This window comes from Haliotis cracherodii, unplaced genomic scaffold (assembly GCF_022045235.1).
Source record: "Haliotis cracherodii isolate W230 unplaced genomic scaffold, xgHalCrac1.p SCAF_10, whole genome shotgun sequence".
Classification (NCBI taxonomy): Eukaryota; Metazoa; Mollusca; class Gastropoda; order Lepetellida; family Haliotidae; genus Haliotis; species Haliotis cracherodii.
Genome location: NW_027266265.1, coordinates 46323245 through 46341765, shown reverse-complemented (window position 1 = coordinate 46341765; position 18521 = coordinate 46323245). Strand labels below are relative to the sequence as shown.

Genomic DNA, 18521 nt, shown 5'->3' with positions numbered 1-18521 from the left:
TCCACGCCACAGTCTATTGACTCGCCGACGTGGAGGGTAGTTCTATCACCGTCGCTGACTCGCAGCGAACGCGGTCAATGCCCTATCCCGTCATTACTTGTGAGTGCATGTCTGAGTGAACGAGTGAGAGTGAGTGGGTGGCTGAGTGAGATGGTGATTGAATGAGTGGATGAGTAGAGAGAGAGAGAGAGAGAGAGAGAGAGAGAGAGAGAGAGAGGAAAAAAAGGGAGGGATAGATAGAGAGAGAGATATCGCGCGAGCTAGTTTGTTTATTTACCTTTCGATATCAATTTAAACCAGTCCACGATCGATCTGATACGTGTGCATTACTTACACCTTGCACGTGTAATTACGTATCAATTTACTATTAGTATACACTGGTGAAGCCGCCATATTTACGCTAACCGACCAATAAGCTAAAACAACTTGTCTGGTTTTGGTATGTAAAAATGATTATTTAAATTGAGGCGTTAACGTCCGTTAACACATATACCTGTACGATGTTACGTGCTGGAAGAAAAACACAAAAGCGTTTCAATCGATTTGGAAACTGAAGAGAGGAATGTTTACAAACAGTTTCCGAGAAGGTTGGTTGATTGGTTTGTTGTTTAACGCCGCACTCAGCAATATTCCAGCTATGCGACGGCGGTCTGTAAATAATCGAGTCTGGAGCAGACAATCCAGTAATTATTATCATGAGCATCGATCCACGCAATAGGGATACAATGATATGCATCAACCAAGTCAGCGAACCTGACCACCCGATCCCGTTAGTCGCCTCTTACCACAAGCATAGTCGCCTTTTATAGCAAGCATAGGTTGCTGAAGACCTATTCAACCCCGGATCTTCACGGGTCTTTCCGAGAAGAAGCAATGTCTATACGCTCTTGACAAATCATTAATTGCAGTTAAAGCATTCGCTCGTCACGCCGAAGACCCGGGTTTGATTCCCCAAATGCCTACAATGTGTGAAGCCCATTTCTGTTGTCCTCCGCCGTGTTATCGCTGGAATATTGCTAAAAGCGGCGTAAAATCGCACTCACTCACACACTCATCCGGGTGGTTTGTCTGGTTAAGCTTCAAAAGCCCCGGGCATCCTTCACAAACCTTTTGTAGCACAAATTAAGACTATTAAACCCCATATGCTTGTGCACAGACTTGCGATAGGCATACCGCTAAGACCACTTTGTGAAACCGGACCAGACTTCTGCGTAAAACCCTGCTTCGCCACTCGCTTTCAAAATTATTAACAATGAAATAATTGAACACAGATCATCTCAGGACATATTGCTCGAGTTAAAGATAAACAACAGAGTACATATATTATATAACAACAACCTTATCGAGGAAAGATGTAAAATGGACATTGGCGTTTGTTGGTAACGTTGAGAGACATGCGAGAGACAATAATTGAAGTCAATTACCACGGAAACCATCTATGTAGTCGCTGTATCATTTCGGTGCTAAATACCATGGTCATTAGATGCAGTGTGAAACCACGCCAGTAGAAGGGTCGCTACATCCACGGGATGCTTGGCGTGGTTAGACATAATCAAACACGACAGAGAAAAATCACGTGGTTCACCTTGTCAGCTATCTTCCAGCCGAGTAGCCGAGAGAAAATTGTTCTGCTCCTTACTTTAATTAAAGGGAAATTTTAATTTTTATTCGTGTTTTTTATACAAAAAGTTAGACAGACGGTCTGAATAGATTTACCAGTGACTGTATTATTGTAAAGGTTCATGGCTTTATAAAAAAGTATTTGCATGTTTAATACATATAGTCGAACAGCTGGTAAAAACAGATCTGTTTATTGTTGTAAACCTTCATGACCATTTTAAATTTATTTGCATGTTTCACACATATAATCGAACAGCTGGTAGAAAACGTATTTGTTTTATTGTTGAAAATTTTAATGACTACCTCGAGGTATAATACAGGTAAATTATGTCAAGGCCAGAGACTAACCAGTCTCGATTATCCACCGAAACGTTCCATTGAGCGTTAAGGCAAAATAGCGGGGACAATTATATGAAAGGGTCACTGAAAGTCGAGGCGGTCGGGTAGCCTAGTGGTTAAAGCGTTCGCTCGTCACGCCGAAAACCCGGGTTCGATTCCCGACCTGAGTACAATGCTTGAAACCCCGCCGTGATATTGCTGGAATATTGCTAAAAGCGGCGTAAAACCATACTCTTTCACTGAAAATCACTGATGACACCAGGTCATACCGCAAAATTAGACGACCGATTAATGCCTAAACAGTCGGGTTCGGATTAACGAGGGTCCTTACCAAGCAGTGTATATGGCTGACAGTGTTGTAGTGTTACCATTTATCAATATATAATTACCTGATATATAAACATATGTGGTCTATATCAACGATATTTTTTATGATGAACCCTATGATCGTATTGAAATCAAACGTTATTAATATAGCTCCACGTCAGAACTAGTAGTTATCTCGCACCTGTTTAATATTTAGTAAAAAATCGGTACTCCACAAAATAAATAATCAGATAATGGTCTGAAAACCAAACTATTGAGGATCAAATATCACCATTTTCTCTTTTACATAATGTAACAATTTCATTGCCTATAAATAAAGATATGTTATAAACCATACACAGTTTTCCCCAATCGCCAATATCCCCCATGACAACGATGTATACACACAAGACTAGGTAGAGATCGCCGGTACACGTGTGGTAACTAGTTAACAGTATTATAGGCCTACGCCTGTTTACCTAGACACTATTGGATGTTACGCTAGGCGATAACAGTACCATCCGACTATAACGGTTGTTTATTACTGGTGACATTGTTGCTACGGGAAACGTGTTCGGCAGTCATGACGGACAATATAAGAACTACTTGAGGTAGACATATATACAGGTGTATGTATATTTTCATGTATACATTATGGGTTCCTAGGGTGTGTGTGTGCGAAATCAGGAGAAAGGGCGCATTATTAAGAACTTTCTCTATAACCACGAAAATACCGAACTGGCTTCGATATCTTTTATAGCTAAAATAGATAGAATTATCACCAAACCGCCCGCATGTTATCAAAAATGAGCGGGCCACTGTAACTTGATAATGCCCTCACATTGCTTGACGACGGGCCATTATCACGCCCGTTGTCAGGGGACGTCATAGGATAGGGATAGGTGACGTCATGTTCAATAGTGACGTCATCTGGTTTGTTCTATGATGTTTCCATATTTGTAAAAGTGGGTCAGTGACATTCGTGTTGATTGCAGTAAATGTTTCAAAACCGATATTGTTGTTTCTTTTTATTTGATAACAAATTCCATCCATTTTAGCTATAATAACGGTAACGCTATTTTTCAGGGCATTATCTTTTGAAGAAGCCCTCGGTCTTTTCAACTGCTCTCCTTCGTCGGGCAGTTAATGGAAGACCTCGGGCTTCTGCAAATGATAATGCCCTGGAAAACAGCGTTAACGTTATAATAGATGGCACCAGCTGGACAACTCATTATTTTGGCTTGATCAATATTTACAGTTTGACATACGTATATGTTTCAGGTACAAAATAAACAGTGAAACAATGCACATTATAAGTACAACGAATGAACAAAACAAGGATATACAAATAGAATAGTATAGAATTAATAAGGCAGAATATGAGATTACACGGTCTCTCTTACATGTAATCATAATACAACGTATGAAATATGTACGCACATATGTATATCTTACATACTATATCCATTATACATAAGTATAATATGTCATATCAACGATATAGTAGGTATTTAGTTATGGTTGTTCATCCTCGTGTACAATTTAAAGCATTCTCGTGTACAATTTAACAAAGCACTGTTTGCCATCACTATTCATAGCTCCAGACCTCGCCGCCGCACGGAATGCACATTCCAATATTGCCTGGTTTTACCTTACCGGATAAAACTATTTATTGATTTATGCCGTTAATAATAATAAACCACACAACCTTATCAATATCAGCGATACTGCCACTAGCTGCGTGCCATGCCAGTATAACCGTGCATAGCAGTTATTATTAATATTCAGAGTATCCATATCTGATTAATTCAAAATATTACTCATCTCTCTCTCTCTCTCTCTCTCTCTCTCTCGCAATTATATTATTATATATATGAGGTGAAATTCACTAGTGTGTACACAAACACACACACACACACACACACACACACACACACACACACACATGACGTCAAAAGCATACCGTTGGCTGTCGCCTAGGACTACGTGTTACTTCTCCCTCTATTGTCTCTGTTACATCAGAGGCATTATGACGCCACAAATACTACTGTTGTACAATGAAAGTTAAAGTTTTCATTACACCTGAAGAGCCGTTTTATCTTCAGGGAGAAAAAGTCTTCCTGGTTGTCAATCTTCCCTCAAGATAGGACTGTAACATTACATTTCTTGTGGTGTGACTATTTCGTGAATCTATATATACAAGTGGATTGGCCATTTTTATACATATTATATCCTCCAATAAGATATATGTTATTCTGTGATATAATTACGGCTAAGAGTGAGTGATTGAGTATATATTTACGCATCTCTTAGAAATATTCCAGCAATATCGCGGCGGAGGACACCAAAAATGGACTTCACACATTGTACTCATGTGTGAAGCCCATTTCTGGTGCCCCCCGCCTGGATAATGCTGGAATATTGCTAAAAGCGGCGTCAAACCATACTCAATCATTGTACTCATGTGGGAATCGAACCCGGGTCTTCGGCGTGACGAGCGAACCCTTGAATTTGTTTATTGTTTACGCCGCACTCAACAATATTCCAGCTATAAAACGGCGGTCTGAAAACAACCAGGCTAGCTGACTTGGTTCATGCATGTCATCGTATCCCGATTGCGTGGATCGATGCTCATGAGCTCAATCACTGGGTTGTCTGGTCCAGTCTCGATTATTTACAGACCGCCGTCATATAGCATGAATATTGCTGAGTGCGGCATAAAAATAAACCAACCATCTGACCACCCAATCCCGTTAGTGGCCTCTTACGGCAAGCATGGGTTGCTGAAGACCTATTCTATCGCGAACGCTTTAACCACTAGGCCTACCCACCGCCCACAGGTGAGAAGATGACAAGAATTAAACGAACCAAAAAATAACTATGTTGAAGAATCAATCATAAACACACTCTATTTAATCAATTCGTGTTTGTTTTTTCTAAACCTCTGAAAAGCGTATATTCACATTTGACATGCCTATCCGCCGGATTTGAGAAAGTCTAGTGTACGGTTCATCGATTTTATACACGAACGTTCGTTTAGCAAATTCAGCAAAATTTTGCCCTTAGCTTCTGAATTTGTGACATGTGATTTGTATACACAGATGTTCGGGTAGCCGGAGCCGTGGCCGGAAACCTTTGCTGTGACATAATGCATGCCGGGGGGCACGTTACAACGTGGGGATTGATGAAGGGACATTCCCCGTGTCACTTTGTGTGGCTAATTATGAGTTGGCCCAGAATAATGACAGGGTGAGATCGACTTGGGGGGGGGGGGGGGGGGGGGGGGCGGTTGTTGTTGTATTGCGCGACATTACAAACACTTACTTTTTGTATGCAAATTGTGTTGTATTGTGCGACATTACAAACACTTACTTTTTGTATGCAAATTGTGTCAGTGGCGGGTGCTTCTGGAAATGGTTATCCTATTCGCGAACACCTGGTGTGTGTGTGTGATGAGAGATAGGGGGAGAGTCAGAGAGAGAGAGAGAGAGAGAGAGAGAGAGAGAGAGAGAGAGAGAAAACTGGTATGTTGGTTTACTTTTCGACATCAATTTCAACCAGTTCATGATCGATCTGACAAGTGTTCATTACACATTTTGCAAGTGTAAATAAGTATCATGTTTCTCGTGTTATAGATTGGTGAAGCTGACATATTTGCACTAACTGTCCAATAAGTGAAATTAAAACAAAATGTCTGGCTCTGTATCATATGATTAAGGGGAGAAGGACATACGCATCCTTCTTCGGTCTCCCTCTAACATAGAGTTGGAGGGACTGAGAGGAGGTCAAGTGCGACCATCACGTATACCGACCACTGTCCGGTTCGCACCCGTGTGTATACCGGCCATTTTCCATGGGGAAGTACAATTGGAAGGAGCACCCACGTCATGGGCGGCGACACAGTCTCGGCTACGGACAACAGAAGCGACGTGTTTCATTATTTCCTGACTGGAGCATGTCAAGTACTGGACCGTTCCAGCTCAATTCAGAAACTCGTCACGTTGAACAGACCACTCTTTAATCTTGTCTGACCTCCCAGATCGAGTTACATCATATAACACCTTTGGTAGCCATTTCGTTACAGCTGGGGCCGTTGTACAAAGCGATATTAGCGCTAAGGTGATCGTAACTCCTATACCCTAACAAAGACTTACGACAGGCTGAGCGCTAAGGTTGTTTTGTACAACGGCACTCTGGTCCTACAAACATTTGAAACTTAATACCTTATCCCACTGGTAAAATAAGACGCGCGCGCACACACACGGACACACGTACTTCTCAATTACATGCACACACACATATATACTACTCAACATTTCATAAGAACAAAATAGTCAGCCTTAGCAAATGATAGTAGTATATTTATATATTTACACATAAACCTACATGCATGCACGCACGCACACACACACACACATCCATACACACACAAACAAGTACACACACACACACACACACACACACACACACACACAATCAGCATAGGGATTTTTTTTATTTTTAGAGTCAAGAAGGATATTGTGTAATATAAGATTTCAGAGACTAAATTTTAGTCTAACACACCGTTTATAGGTTTAGAAACAAAACTACCTGTGTGATCTCCCTGTTTAATAGCGTAATACCCCCAGAGCAAACTGAGTAGGGGACGAGTGTAAGGGTCACACGAAGAAATCACCGTCGCCCTTGTGAACTCACTGTATAAGTGCTCCCGGCTTATCAAGCGGCTGAACGAATTCTCATCACAAGTGGCTATTGTGGCAATGTGTGTGTGCATGTTTTGAGTACTGGCGCCTTTTTGTGGGGAGGACATCACAGAGAGAACATGGTGATGTGTGTTTGTATGATGAGAGAGAGAGAGAGAGAGAGAGAGAGAGAACATGGTGATGTGTATTTGTATGATGAGAGAGAGAGAGAGAGAGAGAGAGAACATGGTGATGTGTGTTTGTATGATGAGAGAGAGAGAGAGGGAGAGAGAGAGAGAATGGTGATGTGTGTGATGAGTAAGAGAGAGAGAGAGAACAGGATGATGTGTGTGTGTGATGAGAGAGAGAGAGAGAGAATGGTGATGTGTGTGATGAGTAAGAGAGAGAGAGAGAACAGGATGATGTGTGTGTGTGATGAGAGAGAGAGAGAGAGGGAGAGAGAGAGAGAGAATGGTGATGTGTGTGATGAGTAAGAGAGAGAGAGAGAACAGGATGATGTGTGTGTGTGATGAGAGAGAGAGAGAGAGAATGGTGATGTGTGTGATGAGTAAGAGAGAGAGAACAGGATGATGTGTGTGTGTGATGAGAGAGAGGGGGGAGAGTCAGAGAGGGGAGAGAGAGAGAGAGAGAAGGGGGTGAGAGAGGGAGAGAGATAGACGGAGGGGGAGAGGGACAGATGTCAATTTTTACTTCATAAAAACATGTATCAAGTTAGACTTCTTCCAGACTGGTGAAGCCGACATATTTACACAAACTGACCAATAACTTAAAACAAAATATCATATAATTAAGAGGGGAGGAATGCTTCCTTCTTCGGTCTTATCAATTTTAACCACCATCTGATCGATCTGATAATTATATACTATACACCTTGCACATGTGTACTTAGTATCAGGTTAATCTTATTTTAGATAATTAAAGCCCACATATATTAACATTGATTGACAAATAAATTAAAACAAAATGTCTTGTGTTGTGTCATGTAATTAAGACAGACATCATTAAGCAGTAAACTGTGTAAATATGAAAAGCATATAGATGTATTGTGGCGTAAACGTCGGGTTAACTTACATACCTATTCAAAATTAAGTTCTAAAAGATAAACACAAAAAAAAGCTTTAAGCATTTCAATCGATTTGGAAACTGAAGAGGAGTGTTTACAAACAGTCTTTGAGTAGAAGCAATATCTACAGTCTCTTGACAAATACGTAACTTGGATTTTAGGCTAGGGTATTTCAACACCCTACTCTGAAACCGTAATTACAAGGCTTTGGGTCTATTTGGGTAGCCCTGAATCCGCTCCGAGCGTAAGTGTCCAGCGAGGTTTTTCACAAACCCAACCCTTCACAGCAAATGTCATTCACATTCCGTTGAAACCATGAATAGCTCCCGTTCAAAATAACTACGCCATACTATTTTGCAACTTATAAAGGGAAATAACTGATGTTGATGTGAACTAAGACAGTAACAGGTCCTTCAAGGAGATCACGTGATAAGCCACGGAGCGGGGCGAAGAGGGCAAGACGACCGTTGCTTAGCAACAAGGGTTAAGGAGTGAGGATCAATATTAAAATGTTAATTGTAAGCCCTGCCGAGCTCGCTCAGCCAATCAGAATGCTCGCCGCTTTTGAATTAACCAATCGGCTATCTCGACACAATCTAGGGTTGCTAACAACAGGCGATCCTGTTGACCGTTTCCATAATTAGTAGTATATATACGAGTCGGTGGCTGTTCAGCGCATACTCAGTTTCTCGTCAGTGTTCGTGCAACTAGGTCTCTGTTACTAGCTAAAAATGAGGGAAATCGTTCACTTACAAGCTGGACAATGCGGAAACCAGATCGGAGCTAAGGTAGGTCACGTTTAGTTGAAAATATTAGTCGTGAACTTTCAAATGGTGTTCAAATTTTAAACATCCCTTCCGACGTCTGATTTAACCGGCACATCCCACCACATGGTCATGTCGCCATTTTGACATGTGTAGCAATTTAATCATGTTTGAAGACATATTTCGACTCATGTTGACTACAACACGATATATATCCCCATGAACCGCCATTTTATGGGACAGTGAAAATTTGTGACGCATGACTGGCGTGGTTCGCTGTAGACAAAGGCAAGTGGCGGGAAGGCTTGGTCAGTTCATGTTCGATAAGAAGAACCTCGTAGAGATAAGAATTTGGATGTATTGAATTGATGAATGTTGTGATTGTTGAGTTAAATGTCTCCTTTGAGTGAATCACCAGCCAGATTCACGTTAGTGCATGACTCATATGGTCGGCACTGCAAGGCCGTCGTGCATACATTATGATAATGGCGCCGTTATGTCATCATGTAGTTGGTGCCAACAGTCGATATTTTCCATCTTCGCTGTGTATACACAAACATTTATGGGATACTTGCTTGTCAACAGTCCCCATTTAGAAACATTTTAACTTCGTCAGTCAGTAACTTGAAATGTGCACCACGAGGAAACTGCAGGTGTGCCGGTAGGGCGTTGCCTTAGCAACCACCGCCCGTCCGTTGGGTCATTCATTGACATGAAATCCACAACGGATGTATTTGTTCAGCGAGGCGTCCAATGGGCGGGAAGGGTATTGTCTGGGTCGGAGCGTTACGATTTAAACGTCAGAGTTACCCGCGAATATAATTTTTTGACACCCTTCGCTGAAACACGTTTGACACAATTTAAAATGGCGACACTGGTTATTGTACAGGGTAATTTATGTTGATGTTAGAACTAGCAATTTTACGAATAACGCCTTAGCGGTGATACTACGTTAGTGGTATTGAAAAATTAAGAAAATATTCAGATGAAATAAAAAAAACACATCTAGGAATGTGTAGTAAATTCTATTAGCCCGAGATTATTTTCTGGTCCGGCACATCCCAACATGGCGGCCATGTATTAAGTCAACATAGTCCCCGGGAGCAGGGGGATAAACAGGGGACATATTTGGTGTCGGGAGTTTGCAAGACTGTGTAAACTAAGACTAGCACGTTCAAGTAAACCGTGACTACAGAGGAATAACACACTTAACATTCGCTGGCTCTTCAGGTAAATCGTCTACGCCACTCCCCACACAAACCGCTCTGACAAGATTGACATGAGCAAAGGGTATCTTTGTAAGGAGCTTCGTCAAATGTTATCCTTATATGGTTCACTGCAAACTCCAAACACTCCTTGTACAAATAAACTTGGGAAAACTCCTGATCGTGTGGTATGCTGACATGTAGTATGTTAGGCTGAGGTGTCATCTCCGGTGATTGTAAATAAGCAAGGGTCGTTTATATTTTGTTGCATGTGTAAATATTCTGATTAATTTAGGTCATATTTTTATTGCAGTTCTGGGAGGTGATCTCCGACGAGCACGGCATCGACCCCACCGGCACCTACCACGGTGACTCCGACCTCCAGTTGGAGAGAATCAACGTCTACTACAACGAGGCTACAGGTGAGGGACATTGTCTTATAACATTACAGAAAGCATTTACAGTAATGACCGCACCATACACACAATGATAATATCTGTGTGAAGTTTGAATAATTTGGACACTATTTTCATTATGAAATAACTTAATTATGTTCATTAAATCATTATGGTTGTGCGGTTAAACAGCCAGCAATCTAGCTCACTGCCTAGTGTAATCTTAAATACCACTAGCCATTTTGGTTAGTTATGTATAAGAATACTTTTACCATTGATGGGAGTTAATTTCTTATCTTCCTTAATGTTTTCATTGTTTGTGATTCACTACTCATACTTTGTGAGTTCTTGCCTCAACAAGATGTCATACTGTATCAAGTTAAGTTGTCACTTGTTAATAAGATACATACATTTCATATACTAACATGTACCTTATATTTTCCAGGAGGCAAATATGTTCCCCGTGCAGTCTTGGTCGACCTGGAGCCAGGCACCATGGACTCTGTCCGATCTGGTCCCTTCGGACAGATCTTCCGTCCAGACAACTTCGTCTTCGGTCAGAGCGGTGCTGGTAACAACTGGGCCAAGGGTCACTACACAGAGGGCGCTGAGCTGGTAGATTCCGTGCTGGATGTTGTTCGCAAAGAGGCAGAGAGCTGTGACTGTTTACAGGGCTTCCAGCTGACCCACTCTCTGGGTGGTGGCACTGGGTCTGGCATGGGCACACTCCTCATCAGTAAGATCAGGGAGGAGTACCCTGACAGAATCATGAACACTTTCTCCGTTGTACCATCACCAAAGGTGTCCGACACAGTCGTTGAGCCCTACAACGCCACCCTGTCAGTCCATCAGTTGGTTGAGAACACAGACGAGACATACTGTATCGACAATGAGGCTCTGTACGACATCTGCTTCAGAACCTTGAAGCTGACCACACCCACCTACGGTGACCTCAACCATCTTGTGTCAGCCACCATGTCCGGAGTGACCACCTGTCTGAGGTTCCCTGGTCAACTGAACGCTGATCTTCGTAAATTGGCTGTCAACATGGTGCCCTTCCCCCGTCTTCACTTCTTCATGCCCGGCTTCGCACCCCTCACCTCCAGAGGAAGCCAACAGTACCGTGCACTCACCGTGCCCGAGCTCACCCAGCAGATGTTTGATGCCAAGAACATGATGGCTGCCTGTGATCCCCGTCACGGTCGCTACCTGACAGTGGCTGCCATATTCCGTGGCCGCATGTCCATGAAGGAGGTTGATGAACAGATGCTCAACGTCCAGAACAAGAACAGCAGCTACTTCGTTGAATGGATCCCCAACAACGTGAAGACAGCTGTCTGTGACATCCCACCACGTGGTCTCAAGATGTCTTCAACCTTCATCGGCAACAGCACCGCCATCCAGGAGCTGTTCAAGCGCATCTCCGAGCAGTTCACAGCCATGTTCAGGAGAAAGGCTTTCCTCCATTGGTACACTGGCGAGGGCATGGACGAGATGGAGTTCACCGAGGCCGAGTCCAACATGAACGACTTGGTGTCCGAGTACCAGCAGTACCAGGATGCCACCGCCGAGGAAGAGGGAGAGTTCGACGAGGAAGAGGGAGAAGAGGAAGCAGCATAGACTTGACGACAAATGACAGCAAGCCTTATGACTTTTTTTTGGCATTTCGCAAGGGACCAAAAACGCTAAGAAAGTTGGCCAAATACTGATGTGCAATTATAGTCGATGTTATTTATTGTTTCCGAAACATCTGTTAACCACTTTCGACATTTTTGTCAAACTTTTTCTCAAAATGCTGAATCAAACACGTCAAAGTTGAAAATGTTTACATGTGATATTCATTTCGATGTTACAAACCTGGTGAATAAAAACCACTTGCAATGTCGATACAATATAAATTTGCATTTGTTGTATTAGTTCCAAGGAAAATAGTAGCCTCAGAAACAACAGTTTCGGGTAAAGAGAGAACCATCCAAGTCTAAATTTCTACTAGTTTTCTAGTCTCGTAAGAAATAATATTTTCGGATTGATCAACATACGATTATTTTTAATTTACATTTACAAAACCGGTATTCAGATCAAGGGGCGGATCTCCGATCATTATCCGAAATAGATTGTGTAGCAAGTAAAATTATCGCGCCTGTACCAGGCAAAAAAGTTATTTATACTATCAATCATGTACGTAGTTTGGTAAATACATCTACCAGATTACACTCCATTTTAGTGGGATCTAAAACGATGCGGTCAGGCACACGCCTCGACAAATGTGAAGTCGATATCCGTCAAAACTGGGTCAGTCGGGTAGCCTAGTGGTTAAAGCGTTCGCTCGTCACGCCCGAAGACCCAGGTTCGATTCCCGACATGGGTAGAATGTGTGAAGCCCATTTCTGGTGTCCCCCCCCGCCGTGATATTGCTAAAAGGGGCGTTAAAACCATACTCACTCACCACTCCCGTCAAAACTGCATGTACACACCAAATTGGTATGGGGTATCACGGTGAGGCACATAAACTGTTACAACACACGTACCTATTTGTAAGTGCAATCAATCCTTAAAGCGACGTTAAGCCCCCCATGTCATCCCGCCCCAAGATTAGAGTAGTACACCATTTATACGCTTTAAAAAAATCGATTTAAATACCTCATGAATATGAGGAAATGTATGAATTCCAAATATTGGTTGCTAGTTCCATACAGAAATGTTAAGTGGTATGTAACATCTTGTTAATAGCTTGCATATCTCGGCATGGTTTATACTATTCAAGCGATATTCCACGATGACCTACGATTATGTCATAGTAGGATGCTATCTGGATAAAAAAAAAAACCCAGGGCAGTATCAGGAGATTCGTTATATTTAGTTCTGAAGAAACCCTACTGTCTGAAGGTCTTACCACGACCAGTGTGCAGAATCTTCCCGAAGGAATAATCTAGATGTCCGCGTTGCTGACAAACATATCTACAAAAGGGCTAGGTGGATATCAGTTGAGCCTTACACATTGTACATGTCGGGAATCGAAGTCAGGTCTTCGGCGTGACGAGCGAACGCTTTAACCACTAGGATACCCCACCGCTCCGATATCGATATAGAGCAAAACGCATCATAAAGCTGTTATGTTTTGAAGATGAGATGCAGCTTAAATTTGACATTGTCAAATTGTTACTTTGCTGTGGCGACGGCAAAATGTTTGAGTTTCTCAAATGACTGATTATATTTTCCAATCAAACAGATCCTCAACAAGGCAGCAGGTATGCTTTATATTAAACCATTTAAATAGAAAAAAACATGCCTTAAATCTTTTAAAATTTAAATATTATTCCACTAAAACAGGTCACCTTTAATGTACTTACCTTTATTTCTACGGAGTCTGAGATTAGTGATGTATATTGATATCTCCAATCTTGATATTCCCGAGAATATACTTTATGCTGTTATGATAATCCATTAAAGTGGAAAATACCGTGGTGGGTGCTGAACTCGTCATCTACTGGGGCTCCGGACTCTTTCCCCCCCCCCCCCCCCCACACACACACACACACAACCCCACAACCAATACACACCCTGATGGAGGATCTTGTTTTTTCGACAATCCCTTCAGCCCTTGGTCACGTTGATCAGATCTGGGTGTTTTTGAGACTGTGTAATGAATATACATATGCATATGTGCAAAACAAGCGTATGTTTACAATATACAAGTGTAGTTACAAAACAGCCTCATGTAGATACACGTAAGTCTCACATGTGAAATATGTAGCAAAATATTTGCTCAAAATCTGAAACACAACATTCGGTGTCGTCAAAACATGGCGCGAGGATTGTCTCGTGCAAATTGAGAAAAGCTTCCAAGGCGAGTTCATTCCTAACGGGGCGGATAAATGCAACACACCCGCGGTTACGATGCATCTGATTCGCGTTCACATGTTATTATATAATAGGACCTTACTTATGTGATACATTTTGATCGTCTTGATTTATCTCGCCATTTTATTGCATACACTTCCGTATATATAAAAGTGTCCAATGCTAGAAATAACAAAGAAACAAAATATATAATAGTTAAAAAAGAAAAGAAACATGCATACTGACAAGAAGAAAAGGGAGATAACTCTTGTTTTTCACACACTACAGTTAAAGTGAAATAAATATAAACCAGCTCACAGCAATACCTTCTACATTACTTGTAGGCTCGTTCGTGTTAACTTGATGATGAATTAGAACGTATCTAGAACGTACGGAAGCCCATTAGGGCCACATAATTATTATTTTTAATCTTGAAAATTCAAATTCTTTTCTTTAACATTCAAACTCCTACCTTGACAACTCAAGTTCTCACCTGGCAACAGTGTCCACTCACAACAGAAAGGGAATCCTTGTGAAGTTCATTTGCAGCAATTCAGTTTATCTTGAATTTTTAACAAAGTATCTTGAATTTTCAAAATAATTTTAAACTTAATGACAAGTATTTTCAAGATAAGAACTTGAGTTTTCACAATAGCAACTTGGCCTTTCAACTAAGAGTCTTGATTTTTAAGATAGCATATCTAATTTTCATCTTAGTTTCTTCAATTTTCATCAAACTTAAGTATCTTGAATTTTCAAGATACTAAATAATGGCATGGCCCTGATGGACTTCCGTAGGGAGATAAGTTGGTGGTGTGTCATAGGTTTACCACCCAACCGAGGTCAAGTTAAGGACCTGTTTAAGAATCGGTGCTCTGTTGACTTTATACTTCTGGACATTCTGGAATTTAAAACAAGTTACTACGTTAGTCGTACTACAACATTGTCCAACATTATCATCCGATTTATTATTTTGACAATACAACCTAAACCCTACCATGCATCAATCAATCGGCAAAAGTATTTTACAAAAGTCTCATGAAAGTTTCAAATAAGGATGTCAGTGCTCGCCCAACTCTTGAAGAAAGCGAAGAAATACCATCAGAGTGGGTCGCACATTTAAAGGGAGACAACTTATATCATCTTGGCAATTTATGCAGAATGCACCCAGTTCCAGATTATTGACTGCACGGACTCGATAACATGACACCGCTTCAAACAGTATTTCATTTGTATGACGACATGTCAGCTTAATGTGGGAGGAAAGCCCAAAGTGATGTGTTTACTGACATAACCATAATCTTATTAAGCTGTTAAACACGCAAAACTAGATATTATACTTGTCATAACTTATTTATCAAATTGATTGCGTCACGTGCCTCCATTTTTGCAATTATTTAAAAACAAGAAAATTAATAACTACTTCAAGCCCAACACGTTTAAAAAAATTCAGCTATAAATATATATGGTGCAAGAATTTAAATATAAAATAATCTCCCCTGAAATAAGCACGGCGTTTCTGTCACGGAGTGTAGAGTATTATTGATATATGTTCACGACGGCATCATAGAATTTTATATACCGCACAGCTTAAATCATAGGGAATCAATACTCAACTCTGATGTGAGCTGTTCTGCTGCAATGTGATATCTATCAGTATGTCAGTCCCCGGCATAACAACTGGAGTATCTACAGCAGCAGCTGGCCATGGGTCGAACTCATCATACCATCTGTGACACCCTAATTAAACACCGGATCTACATTTTATCAATTTACAAAGAGACGTGAAGATCATTAAAGCTGAGCGGCCGAAAGAGATCCCAGAGATGTCAGAGTACATGTGCAATCCTGTTGTTACAATGGGTATTGGGAGACCAGTCGCCTCAATTCGATATGCAGTGTTGCATCCCTTATGGACAATTGTGGGTTCGAATCCAAGATTTTCCCTCATTATGATTCTTGGTTTGTCAGAACCCTACCCGTGTTCGTGAGTTCACCAAGTTTCAGGGCGAAGTATGCATTTTTGAAAAGGGGGGGGGGGGGTCTCTGAGATAAATTTACTGCCTACAACACACTACATTTGGTTTTCAAAAGGATAGGGAAGGGTGGGTTGAGGACGCCCTGGGCCCTTCCTCTGGATCCGCATATGAAGTTTACAACTTTAAAAACCCTCTTCCCTTTCCTCGCACAATATGCGACACACCTTCAAACACGAGAATAACTAACCCAGCTTTAAACCCAACTCACTCACTCACTACTGCCGGATCCCCAGGAGGCTGTGGGAGGGGGTAGGCTCTTAGCATCCCCCCTTCCCCGCTAGCAGCTTTCTTTATTCACGAAGATGAGGAGGCTACAATGTGTCGCCAGGTTGATTGTGTGCCATCGTTTTAGGGTTTCGTATTCAAATTGAACGTTTGTCATGTTCCCCTTACAACTTCTGACACATCGAGGAAAGACTTTTGAAACAAAACTGAAACGCCAGATGCAAACGTCTTTCTGAAGTAACCCGCCTGAATCGGATGAACCACCAGGAACCAGGAACTTCTGAAATAAATTAAATCCAGGCGTTATTAAAGGATTTACGGTATACGCCAATTTAAATATTTTATCTATGTAAACCTTTGCATCCCGATTGAAAAATTTGACATTACTTATTAGAATATAAAAAAACTAGGTAAGTGTTCATTTGCAGCGAATTCTTATTTTTGAAAGTTGAAACGCAATGGTGATATTACGGCAATATCATCTTTTAAGCACGAACCTAGCTCTGTTTATGAAATAAATTAGGGTAATTATCGGAATTGCGTTTTTAATGCTGGTTAGTATATTAGGTGACATGCTTCACCAAAATTATAACACGACTTGTCATTACTTAAATCGCACCCCTTTTTCCAAGACGCTGTATCCGCGCTCCCTTGGAGTAGCACCATTGTGGACCATATGGACTGGTGTCTGGTTCCGACACAGGTGGCCTGCAGTGCCATCCTCTTGCTGACACTCGCAATTGGTAGTTCTACAACCCGCCCAGACCCCGGATCCAACCTTTGATGCTAATACTGTTGATATACACCCCTTTACAGTACAGACGGCCGTCTCCCGTGGCGAGCTTCCCAACATAACACCACCACCATAGTAGAAACATTGGTATCAGGAAGTTACAGTGAATTACAATGGGTCCGGCCCCCCTGGGATCGGTACCATCCGGATTATGGGGGTTTCATTGTAACATGTTTCATATATCCCAACTGGGAACTATAACGTCCGCGTTATAAGGGTTTCATTGTAACATGTTTCATTTATCACGACTGGGAACGGTACCGTCCGGATTATAAAGGTTTCATTTATTCCGACTGGGATCGGTACCGTCCAGATTATTAAGGTTCCATTTATCCCGACTGGGTACGGTACCGTCCGGATTATAAAGGTTTCATTTATCCCTACTTGTATCGGTACCGTCCGGATTATAAAGGTTTCATTAATCCCGACTGGGATCGGTACCGTCCGGATTATGATGGTTTCATTTATCCCGACTGGGATCGGTACCGTCCCCCGGCGTGATGAGCGAAAGCTTTAACCACAAAGGTCCCCCAACGACCCAGAATAGTTACATTACGGCACCCTCAACAGCACCCTTCCTCGAACCATTTCTTAAAAATCTCTCATGCTGAAACATTTGCACACACGTGGTGGAAAATATCGACACTGATAAAAACCTGTTTAACTACACTATGGTAATATATGGGAGATGTATGGTGCAGCTGTCGCCATGTCAAACAGTCGTTTATTCTCTATAATTAAACAACTGTTTTTATTCTGTTCGATATGTTCATTTCGGAGACTAGATGTTAGTCTACGTTGGCATCAGCCCGGTTTTGTTTCAGACAGGTCTGTCGATCTTGATTATGAAGTTGAAGTCTACATCATTTAAAAATATTAACGGCGCAAATGTTGAGATTAAAACCATAATATTTGGAAGGCGAGATGTTTCCCCAGGTAACGACTTAGACGGAAGTCAGTTGTTTAAATACTATGACCATAGCAATATATATCATGAGGGTTAAAATTCTTGAAATGATGCTAGGAATGAGACGCTATCATCTTCTTACCATTTTCCCTGCGATATTGGATCGGGAAGAACTATGACAATGACAGTAAATGTCAGGAATCGTTATGTCTGTACGTATTGCCAAGTTGTGCACGGTGGCAGAGCTTCTTCGTCGTTAGAGAAACATACTGATCACCCCTACTGCAAAGTGGACTGTTCCACAGACTGATGCTTGGCTGAC

General features: G+C 41.6%; 1 protein-coding gene across 1 annotated transcript; it reads left to right on the top strand.

Annotated features, from left to right (window-relative positions):
* Positions 1-8652: 8652 nt before the first annotated feature.
* On the top strand, positions 8653-12285 carry LOC139454448 (tubulin beta chain). Its single transcript, XM_071236152.1, has 3 exons — positions 8653-8819; positions 10314-10422; positions 10841-12285. The coding sequence occupies exons 1-3, from the start codon at positions 8763-8765 to the stop codon at positions 12013-12015; spliced, it is 1341 nt and encodes a 446-aa protein (XP_071092253.1). The 5' UTR covers positions 8653-8762; the 3' UTR covers positions 12016-12285.
* The last annotated feature ends 6236 nt before the right edge of the window (positions 12286-18521 follow it).